The 12,223-nt window shown below is 44.9% G+C and overlaps 1 protein-coding gene across 1 annotated transcript in view; it reads right to left on the bottom strand.

Moving 5' to 3' along the window:
* The window catches only part of LOC105565027 (epithelial discoidin domain-containing receptor 1-like), a 168,342-nt gene that overhangs the window by 56,911 nt on the left and 99,208 nt on the right, over nt 1-12,223 (bottom strand). The window contains exon 4 of the mRNA XM_012017844.1: nt 10,881-11,112. Within this exon, the coding sequence (XP_011873234.1) occupies nt 10,881-11,112 (232 nt within the window). The remainder of the gene's footprint in view (nt 1-10,880; nt 11,113-12,223) is intronic.

Here is a 12,223-nt window from a genome sequence, read left to right as displayed (position 1 = left end):
AAGATGCAGCGGCCCGATGGAACTTTATCGTGACGGCTTCTTCAAATCGTAATGGCTGCACGCGCAGTTTACGGCGGAAGTGTATCTCGTAAATATGCATCTCCGATGACGTCACGATCGAAGTGCATTTCAAGGATGCTAGATGCGGTTATAAACTTTCTAAATTCAGATGCCATTTGAGAAGTGAGTCGCTTCCGCGGGAATTTATCGCGATCGTGACGTAAAAGTTGGCTACTCCAATTTTTCCACGTATCCGTAAATTTAATTTTTACTGCTGTCTCAGAATGGCAAGCAAATAGTTGAAAAAATAATTCAAAGGAGGGAGCAAAATATTTTTCATTTTTTTTCCAAATCTTTCAGATTCTCAATATACACAAATATAACGTTCCTCCTCTATCTAATTTCGAATTCTAAATATTATTTTAGGCTTCCTAATATTCTATTGATTTTTTTATACTTCCCCGCGCAACTTTTACCGCGCTTATTTCGCGAGTGTTCGCTCCGTGACGGCTTGATCGCAGTTCTGAACGCTTTAGGTGGCATCGAAGGAGGTTGACGAAAAAATTTGGCGAGCCAAGCGAACCGTGCTCTTCCTCCTCGTGTGCGATTTTCAAGAGTTCATAACTTGTCAACTTATTTCAGAATATCAAGCAAATAGTTGAAAAAGTAGTTTGAAAGAGAGAGGGCTTCGCGGATTAATTCTGCAAATTATTTTTCATTTTTTCCAAACCTTTCAGGTTCTCAATATACACAAATATAACGTCCCTCCTCTAACGTCTAATTTCGAATTCCAAATATTATTTTCCACTTTCTAATATTCTAATGATTTTGTTATACTCCTCCGCGTAACTTTTACCGCGCCTATTCCGCGAGTGTTCGCTCCGTGACGACTTGATCACGGGGTTCTGGACGCTTTAGGTGGCATCGAAGGAGGTTGACGAAAAAATTTGGTGAGCCAAGCGAACCGTGCTCTTCCTCCTCGTGTGCGATTTTCAAGTGTTCATAACTTATGCCCGTGTTCGTTTTTTGCCTGTCGAAGCGCCGTATAAAACGAATTTATTGCGTCGGCGCATGCATGTCGCGGCGGTGGCTGCCTCCGCGAATATTTTCGTGCACTTCTCTTGAATGACGCTATCGGAATTTCGTTCGTCGATGGGCCGATATTTTTAGGACGTCCTACCTATTACCGATTATGGTTCCACTACTCCGCTTCCATTCAACTTTCATACGCAAAAAATATTCGACTTCACTTTAAATGAAAAAAACATGTGTTCCTTGGACGATATACGATTCGGTTTTCTCCAATAGAGAGAAAAACTTTCCGCTTGGCGGGAGGGAACACGTTCTCTGGTGTTTTCTTTACATTCCCCGTCATAAATTTCTTATCTTTTGCATCTTCAGGGTTTTACTTTTATAGGAAACAATAAAATAGATCCATATAACATGTGAACCTCGCGAAAACTGCGAATAAGTCTCTCAAACGTCTTATCTATACTTTAATCATGATATTCTTCCAAAGGAAGATGTCATCTTATATCGAAATTTTATCTCCCGTCAAGAGTGTGATAAAAATAAGAGGATATCCCGGAGAAAAGACTGCCACTTTACCGTTAGCTGTGACTGCAATCTCCTCTGGCGCGGTCCTCCCGTATTCCCTCGAAAATCCGCGCCTACCTTTATCCGCTATTAAATCTGCCGGCCTTGATGTGCAATAAAAGCGGAACGTTAATGCCCGCCGTTATCGCGATGCGAGTTATTACGCGATATCGCGTTCGCAGGACATACCGTAGTCGCCGTTGATCAGGCGTAAACGTATCCCGTTTCGACGGCAGAGCTATCGCTCTCGTATCATACGCGCCGGCCCTATGGTTACACTCGCAGTTACGATTGTACACGTCCCGGGTGTCGTGCACGCGTGTCGTAATGCGCGCGAACTGTCCTCACAGTGAGAACCCTAACGTCGAGTCGACGTCAACGGGGTCGAAATCGCGTCCCAGCCGTCAGTTTGCGAAAATAATTAACTTTTGGGACTTAAGTTGTTTTATTAAATTACTACGTTCAACGCGTTCTCAACACCTTCAGCATCTTGTTCGAGAGAACTGCCAAGTTAACTTGTTTGCGCGACACAAAATTTAATACAAAAAAGAATAAAGACTTATTGTCGCCCAGTAAATAGTTAACCAATGCAGGAAATTAATAAATGACACAACTCGCAAATTCTAATTGAAGTTTATTGCGAAAAATATTACCTCAGCCAGGGTTTGAAACTGGTCACATGCCTCAGCGGTCGAATTGGTGAGACGCCCGCCTAGAGTGCAGGGAGGTCCAGGTTCAAACCCTGGCTGAGGTAAAATATTATTCGCCATAAATTTCTTTAATTAGAATTTGCCAGTCGTTTATTCATTTCCTACAAAAAATTGAGTTCCAAAACTTTGAATTGTTTTCGAAAACTGACGGTGGGCATTGGCGTCGATTCGACGTTGACACAGCGCACAGTTCGGCTAATTCCCGACTTCCTGTGCGTCATCGCAACCCCCGTGTTTCCTTTAATTCCTTTCCCGGCCCCCACTGCCCCGGCCGTCGTCGCGGCTACCTGAAAACAGCGCGTGATTTACCGGGACCGAGCGCCGGAAATCAACGCGAGCGCCGGTTGCGTGTCCGCCCGCTCCGCACGCACGGCATCCGTCTCCTCACGCACCCCGCTCGCACACTTATCCCCCGACAATTATCGGATTTCCGCACGGAATTCCCCCACTCGGCCACGCGCGGGGAGGAAAGCCCGGCCAAGTCGGTTCGTCGTCGGACGAGATAATGACGGATCAAGGGGCTAAAACCCACCACTTATACCTACTGTCTACGAACATCCCTGCGTGACCATCGCTTCTGCGAAAGTCATTATCTCCAAGTCACTCGTGTAATTATACACGATTGGACTTCACTCGGGAGACGAAGGTATCATATAATCATAGAGCGTAAAAGTCATAATATACGGTTGTTACTGGAGAGAGCATTTTGCTCGACTTTGATTAACCATCGTGTTTCAATGAGACTTTTAACCCTTTGAAGCTCGGTGTAACATGTATGTTACACCTCCTGAAATTAGAAAAAACCGACGCTTCTTTCACTCCGACATCTTTACTACTTCATATCTAGAAGGTTCTTGGTTTGCCAATTCTGAAGTCAAAATTCTAAAATTATCGACGATTGACTCAATATAGCAGCGCAAAGTTAAAGTTTTAGTTTTTGGTTTTCTCTAAAATGTACCGTATTATAGTAAAAAAATTATTCCTACAAACGACATCCCGAAACTAGGCGTCTGGGAGTTTTTGAGATCACCGATTTCCAATCTGACGTCAAAATTTCAAAGTCCAAGATGGCAGATTCAACATGGAGTCAAAATTGCAAAAAATGCAATCGATTCATTTGGGACTCGGTACTCGGAAGTTTTTCAGGTTGCTGACCACACGTACGAGGTCAGATTTACCAAATTCATAATGGCGGATCCAACATGGCGCCTGAGAATCTGCATTTGAATTTTGTAATCCTTACCAGAATCAACGATCCAAATAACCATCGAGTATTAGGTTTCAGAAAAATCGGCTGAAAGGAAAAATGTATGCTTCAAAGGGTTAAATATTTATCTCTATGGGCTGCGTACATACATTATGCAATTCATTCGAGTTTAACGAAAATCGTTAGACTTTATTCGGATTGACGTTTAAAACTCTTTTTGCTTTTGCACGTTGTGCAAAGTTTTAATGAATTTTAATACGCAATAAATATTAATGGGATATTTCGACATTTGACATTTGAGTTATTTGATTTAAATTCTATGTACAATGTTGCGGGAATCGATATTATCCGCTTCGTCGATAGCCAACTAGAAAAGCGTTATTCGTGTCGCTGATAGTCGCGTTACTGCATGAACTTCCGTGATTAAGTGTCGTTTTAAAATGTAACGCATAGAACACTCCGCGTTAAAATCTGTGGAAAAAGAGGGTGACATGTCAGTTGCCGCGGGTCGTTGTACTCTGCCGAGGGCCGTGATTAAGAGTCGTTTCAAAACTGATGGCATATACCGATATGTCGCTTCTTTGAATGTTAAATGGGGCTGTTCTGATTAAGCATACTTTTTACGAGCGTTGTTTCCAAGATTTTTATCATTTTGCATGAAAGAGAAATTGCAAATCCGATACTCGTCGCTCGTACGCCTCGCCGTAATATTCCATTTTAATCCTATTTTCGTCGCAATCACGACGGCGACAATACACACTGACACTTGCAGTCGGTCTCGCGAAAGCGGGTATTTTTTTTTTCGACGTCCGCGCCAAAGTGATTCGTCACCGTCGCATTATTCCGACGCGCGACGTCTCGAATGTGCTTTTAACTTTTAACACCTATTAAAAGTAGCACGTCTCTTCTCAACTGCTTACGTCGCGCTAAACAAGATAACGAGGTAAAAGGTGAAAAAAGGTTCGAGACCGGGGGCGCGAGACGCTCATTAAAAACTATGGCGATAGCGGAAGAAATAAGTGGGACAGTTTCGACGCACCGAGCACCCTTCGCGAGTCTGTTTGTACTTTAAGTGCGGCGTACACATCTGCAAACACCATTGGCGAAAATCGCCGGCAAACACGTTATTAAAATGTTTGCCGACGCGGGCGAGCGGCTCGTCGATTATTTTCAAGCAGCCTTCCGACGGTCCGCAAGTCGTCCAATAATCGATAAGCGGCCCGCGCTTTTTATTTCTCGTCCAAGATAGAAAACAAGATACAATAGTTGCGAACGTGAACATTTTTAACAATATAAGCTCGGTCAATTTGTGGATGTTCTTCCGGCGTATGTCCGACGACGCAACGTGTGGTCTGCAGGGAGTAGAAGATATCCATATATTGCCTTTGTGCAATGGACAGAATCGTCCGCTTTTATTCTTCCTCTGACGTTGTCTTTTAGAAGATTAAGTCTGTATTACGATCGGGAATAATTTTCTATCATATCATGTATTTTCCGTCGTATTTTCTTAGCAACAAGAGCACATAAATAGCTCAAATACTAGATCAAATATTATAACTCTGTTCAAACGATCGACGTTTAAAACGGAGCAGTTCGAGAAATGTAAAGATGAGAGATATACTGTATGCATTTAGATGGCACCGCAATCAAAATCCGCAAACTGTTTTTGGATAATATTTGCTAATGATGCTTGCAGCTGAACGAGTGGATTTTGATACGTAGCGACCAAAGGTACACGCCAATGTCGCGCGCGGAACACGAAAACGTGTGCTAAACACGAAAAGTTGGCAATAAAAGAGTAATTAATGCTTTCAGGAAAAAGTTTAGCGGCAGCGCGCCCGGAATAATGTAAGTTTGGAAAATTAATCACGGATGTTGTTGGGAAATTAAGATAAGGCCTCGCTCTGGAAGGCACGCAAAAATTCTCGTGTAAGATAAAGGAAGGGTAATTTTACTTAAAAAAAAACTGCATTCAATAAATAACATTTTCAGCGCACACATTTTATCCCTGCATCGCCGCAACGCCCGTTTTTGTCATGCATTTATAATTATTTTCCGACATATTTCGACGACTGCGAAAGAAACGAAGAGAACTTGTCTATGCGGGACGTGGACCATTTCCTGCAGGCTGCGGACTGCGCTCGGGCGAATTTAACTGCGCCGGAGATTCCGAGAAAGTCTATTTAATCTCTCGCCCGTCGATGGGGCGCGTGGACTAATGAGAAGTGGGGTCGGTTTTTGACGTGAGGTATTTATTATTGAGACGAGCGTTGGAGTCGGCGGAAGGTGTTTTCTCCTTCTTCGCGAAAACGACGGGCGGGCGCGAGGGTGAGGCGCGAGAAGGACGGGGCGAAGGAGCGAGAGAAAGGTCGTGCCTCAAGCTTTAATTACCTCTGGCGGCCTTTTGAAGCCTCCGTCTTTCGTCCCCTCGCGTGACAATTATTATTAGCATTACGTGGTACTATTCACGTCATTTTACGCCGGCGCACACGCGCGCACGCGCTCCGCAAGCGCACAAGTGCGCACGTCGGAATACGTTAGCGCTCCTCTCTTGTCCTCGAAATTGTTAAAGACCTCGTGGTTTCTTATCGTCTCGGCGCAGCACACGAGTCTTTGTAGAGTGTTTTTTCTCTCTCTCTCTCTCTCTTTCGCCGGGATATCTCCGCAAAACCCTGGAAAAACTTCCCGCAGCGCGTGACGCGGGAAAGGGAATATTTGCTGTCTCGGGTATATTTGCCGCGGAAGCAAAAATTTCGCTTCCTTCCACGAGCGTCTGCCTAGTTAATCTCATTTCCTCGTACAATAATTAATCGGATTTCTCTCACAACTACTTCACGTCTATCCTTAGAGAAAAGATACTCCCGACATTTTCGTAGCAAGATTTGTAATACTCGTTTGCGCCGTTATGCGCAACACTGTGAGCAAATAGCGGTGGAAAATGTTGCCGTCAAAGCTGCGTCAATGTGTAACGTTAACTGTACATAGAGGGAAGTCCCCTATTATGAGACAGCGGGATTTCTGCTAAATTAATAGACATCATCTGTTGGTTCTTGTTTAGTGGCAAATTGATTGTTAGATCGTGTAATCGTTGCGAAAAAAAATTGGTGATTGAATTTGGACGTTGAAAACCTATTATTTCATATTAGAAACCTATGTTTTAATAGAGAACTTTCCTCTATATATCGTAATGATAAATGATTTCCACATAGAGAGAAGTTTCTTTCAAAATTCACCCCAAAAATTATGTAATCGTGGGACAACGTAGCATTTTGAAGAATTGTATGGGAGTCTTTTCGAAATTTTACCATGCATTTTACTAGTAACTTAGTAAAATGTATGGTAAAGTTTCAAAAACTCTCATAAAATTAACCATAAATAAATTTTGTCGACCTTAACTGGCACGTGTTTAATAAATTCAATAAATGTACAGCAACGTTTCGACCATGGGTTTTGGTCCTTTTCAAGCAATTTTCTCAATAAACAATCAAGCACACGTAATAAGAAGTCAATTAAAAAAAGTCCGAAGGTAGTGAGTCATAATTATAAAATTTTTCGGCAGACCTTAAAAGTATGTAGACTACAAAGGCCGGAGAATGACTGATATAAAGTTGTTCAAAATGCCATGTTGTCCTACGATCACATAATTTTCAGGATAAATTTTAAGAAAACATTCTCTCCGTGCAAGAACATTTTTCAACGTGTACGAAGACGGGTGGCGATTTATATTCAAATCTGTCTAGTAGCAATGTTAACAGGTCAATCGTCCCGTTTGTCTTTCCTTCGGCAGGTCCCAAATCAATTCTTAATCGTTAATGGATTTCGTCCATAACAAGAAAAAATGAATCAAGGGTAGTAATCGGATCGGGTTTAGTGATAAAGCGGTGAATAGTCATGGGATCGAAGGGGGCTGCACCCAGCGTTTGCATGAAATTACGCGGTCGAGCGCCGATGACGGTAGACAGCGTCTTCGGCATGTGCGACGAAGATGTTGCAATCCTCTGGCGCATTAGCGCCGGTGCAAGCTGGCTATCAATATTAACAAGATAGTAATCGGATGCCAGATGTAGAGACACGTTCGATCGATAACGGATAACCGCTCTCGGGGGAGGCGGATCGATATGATACAATACCGAAATGCCCTGTCATTGTCGTTTTTCCGCCGATTGGTAACTCGCGTAATTTCACGCGTTGCGGCGCACTGCAAAAGAGCCAAGTACGCCGAGTTGTTAATAAAGTCATGAATAGTGATGAGCCAGGATATGTCACATACTCGAGAAACTGTGTCTGCGCGCAGAATTTTAGATTCACGTCACGTTAGCACCTGTCCAATTACATCGCCATTAATCATGCGTTTAAGTTAATAATGTTTTCGATCGTTTCTCTCTTCCCCCCGACACATTTTCGAAGTAATCGAGTTAAGATGGAGCTGCATGTCAAATTGCCTGACAGCGGGATTACCGAAAGGACCATCGAAGATGACATTTTTCTTAATAGGCGCAAACAAATTAAATACCACTCAAAAACACATCTTATAACGGGGGTAGATTTCTAGGTGTCGCGACAAAAATTTACCGCTATTTTGCGTATCTGTAAGAACATTGTTTGTAAGCTGCAAAATTTAGTGCAGCAACGTTCTAGTAATATCTTCTGGAAAGTTTAGGTTTCCAGGCCAAGTGTCATTCACATTGGATAAAAATGAATTTTGGTACCATAGCTAGAACAATCTTTGTGAATGAAATATAACTGTTTATGTACCACAAACAAACGTTATAACGGATGGGCGCCACAGAAAGACTCTCTTCTTAACATTCGCTAACAGCTCAGATAGAAACTGATTAAGTACAAAACATATGCGAGTTCGCAGTATTGGCCATTCATTTAGCTGTTATTTTGTCATACCTAGAAAATCGTTGCTGCAGTTGCAAGAGTAATTTTTTGGAGTAATGGGCGAAAACGTATTAATAGCTCTATAATTCGATTATGAAACTGATTTAGATTGATTTTGGAGCGGCTCGGAATTCGATATAATTAAGTACACTGTATATCGGATTTAGAGGCAAAATTCGGGCGTACATATTACATGCATCTCAGCCTGATTGTGGCATTCTGCATACAATTACGCAAACTGCAACATTTCAGATTCGTTAGCCGCGACAAATTGAATAATCATTAAGTCCCGATTGTTGACAGGACGCATTTTCAAGAGGGTCGCCTGCGAGGCGGAAAACCGAGCGAGCTAATCATTAAGTATTGAATAATCATGAAGTTAATCGTGCGACACGCAAGGTGTCTTCTCGCTGGCGAAGGGGAACCGGCCAAGTCGCGCGGTCCCTCGACGCATTAGCGCCGGCGCGAGTGGTCCATCAATATTAATAAGATCGTAATCGGACGAGCGGGGACATGCAGGGACGTGCAGGGACGTGCAGGGACGGCCGATCGAATGGCCAATTTGCCTAGCGGTTAGGCGAGCTTTTTCGTCTCGCCTTTCAGAACGTGTATCGCGACTCTTCTTGGTATCGTAAAGCGAGACGGGGATCGTCGCCGCATTAATGAACGCGGGGTACGCGCTCGCATCGCTGCCCGGAATCGCGCCCGAGGGGACGCGCCGGCGAACGAGGCTTAAAGTGTCGTAATAGCGACGGCGACGTGGTCCATAAACATTGCCCGACGGTAGACGACGTTGAGTTCGCCGGGAACGGGTCTCGTCTACCGTCGCCGTCGGCGATACTCGTGCGCGGCTCCCTCAAAGGTAAACTGTATCGGGCACATTTGATGTTTGCGGTCGCCATCATGTGGACAGAATCTACCGCGAGCGAGCTCGGCTGATCGTCTGCGGACAGATGTACGAGGTGCCTTCCTTTAAAACGCTGCCCGTACCTGGCATTGTCGTTTCCCTCGCAACGGTTATCTTCCCCGACAAGAGAAAGCAGTCCCGGAGGGATTTCCGTTGTAAAAAAATTATCTCGGCGAAGCGAGTCGTTAGCGTTACGTCGAAATGATCGCCGGGTCGCCGCGCCGCAGCGAAATTTGGAAAGTCCTTATATCTACGAGAAGTCCAATCTCGGGGAAAATACCCTAAACGTAATAGCGGCGGATCGATCGCGGCTCGTCGCTACGGATATGAACGGAATATACTGCCGCTAATGCATAGTACACGGTAATGCCGGTATCCTAACTTTACGGCGTCCATCACGAACTCGTTCCGCACACCGCAGCTGCTCCCGCTAATACTTCAACGTGGGCTTCGCCGTTAGTCGAGAGACTCGCAGCAGATTCTCCTCGCGAGCAGACGAGCGGAAGGCTCGAGGCATGCTGGTAGGACCGGCCCGACAAAGTGGCGCACCGACGCTACGAAATTAGCTTACGGATTCGCGATAAGCGGCTTACGTTTCGAGCAAGGATAATCCGGCGCGCCGCAATCGATTCTTGATCGTCGAACACTTTGAACTCGCGCGCCTCCCGCGCGCGCGCGCGCTGCTTTAACTGCACTCAAATCGAGAACGGGCTGCACTCTGTCTAGCGCCGGAATAACGATCTCAATGGCTTACTCGGAGGAACGATGGCGCGATTATTTTGGGTCAATGAGATCGGGGTCTATTTCGATCTCGTTTCGTCGCAATTGCGGCAGCTGCGGCACCAACCGGCGCCGGTAAATGCGCGAATCGGCCTCGGTATCGCAACATAAATCACGATAGCGGCCAACGTTTTTGCCCAAGTGCATCGACCCGATATCTGTCGGCTCTACGATTCACACCTTGGCAGAAGAGCAGAAGCCAATCGGAACTCGCGTTGGTGGTAAATGGCACACTCTGCTGGCAGAAAGTAGAAACTGCCGACTACCAGCGACAGTTCCGATTGGTTCTGATTGGATTTCTGCTTTCTGCTTATCTGCCAAGGTGTGAATCCAGCCTAACGAACCGTCTAGTTTTTCTGTACCGCCTTGACATTCGATATAAGAATACGAGAAGTTGAAAAGGCGCTCCGATTGAGCGGAGCTTCCATTTTGTCCATAATTATCGCCTCTATATATCGCAAAGTATACGCGGAAGATGTATAATCAGTTCGTTATAAAACTGAAAAATTGCGCAGTACGTGCAGGTGCACACGAAGCAAACGCTACGTGGCGAAAGAGCTGTCGGTACAATACTTGTCTATTTTTGCTTTTTTACGCAGCTCACCATTAGAGCTTACAATAATTTATGATACAGATTGGACCATTAGGGTAATAGGTAGGTAATGGAGAATCCAATCAGTACGATTTAGGGACTTGGTCGGAAAACGTCCAACAACTTCGCGGCAGCGTTCTATACCAGTGTCCGTAATCTAGCGCCGCGATAGAGAATCTTTAATTAAGTTAAGGCGCTCACCTCCTCTCCTTTGATGTCTCTATACCGAACCCATTTGCCCAGTCGCGGCCTCCAGTACTCGAGCAGATAGTACTCTGCGAATTCAACACCCACGCCGTTTCCGAAACGGCCCTGGGTAGCGGTGGCCGTGATCAAGTGGATAGCATGAAGGTCGATCTCCAGCCACTCCCGAGCTTCCTTGGTGATTTGGTTCTTAGGACACCAGGCGCCACCGAGGTTCTCCGATTTCAGTCTGTAATCATCGACAATCGAGTTAACTTTTGCGTCTGATCACACTGTAGTTAAAAGGAGCGCCAGTGCGTTTACACGCACGTCAATTTTCATCACGTAAATTCCACACGGAGATATTTTCCGCTATTTTACATCAACGTATTTTCATAAAAAATTCCATGGCGAAAGATCGTGGAAAAATTCGATAAATGATCGAGACTAAAGAGAGAAAACACATAAAGCTATCAAGGAATTCTCAAAAATCGAATCTCAAGCAGTCGCGCGCCTGCAGCTCGGCCTCGTCCGCCTCATAAAAGTAACAAATCTAATTATATGTGAAAGTATCGAGTTAGTTTCTCGCCAGCGCCGTTCATCTCGCGTTATCAGAAGATCAACCGACACGCGGTCGACCATCGAAGTCCTCACTCCGAATTCCGATATTATCGCGTTTACGTGCGCGAGAAATCGGAGATTTCGTGCTCGCTCCCGAATGTTATTTCGCTGACGCCATACGAGCTGCGCGCGCAACGTGAATTCGAATTGCATTTTAAGTGCAGCCTGGAAGATGTGAAATTAATTCGGAAAAGTACCTCGAATTCCTCGCTTTCAGAAAAAAAAACAGTGCATTCGTAACCATTCGAGGTATTTGCAGAACACCATCGACAAAGGTGTTGCTTATCCCGTTGTTGCCATGTGGCCCCGAGTTAAAATATATAGTATGTGCTATTTGCAAGAGAAACGCGAGAGAAATGATGAATAATCACAGACGTAAGCGCAGGAATGGGCTTTTCGACTCGCCGTTCCCGAGATCATCGAAAATCCGGAAGCTTATCGAGATTTCCAGAGCCCGGGTTCGATAACCGACGAATTTACATAGGCGGGAAATCGCAGGCGAGATATTCGGAGTGACCACGTATCATCCCGCGCAGGTGATACGGGTCGGACGGGAATACGCGGCCATTTATACGTTCAAGCTGTGCCCGCCTCGTGCTTCGGTTTTAATCTTCGAGGGGTCGAAAGCAAGGCAAGGAGAGACAGGGAGAGAGAGAGGGAGAGAGAGAGAGAGAGAGAGAGAGAGAGAGAGAGAGAGAGAGAGAGAGAGAGAGAGAGAGAGAGAGAGAGAGAGAGAGAGA

Source organism: Vollenhovia emeryi, unplaced genomic scaffold (genome assembly GCF_000949405.1).
Source record: "Vollenhovia emeryi isolate VEMERY1.0 unplaced genomic scaffold, V.emery_V1.0 DF939156.1, whole genome shotgun sequence".
Lineage (NCBI taxonomy): Eukaryota > Metazoa > Arthropoda > Insecta > Hymenoptera > Formicidae > Vollenhovia > Vollenhovia emeryi.
The sequence above is the reverse complement of the archived record's forward strand: the minus strand, read 5'-3'. Positions and strand labels throughout refer to the sequence as shown.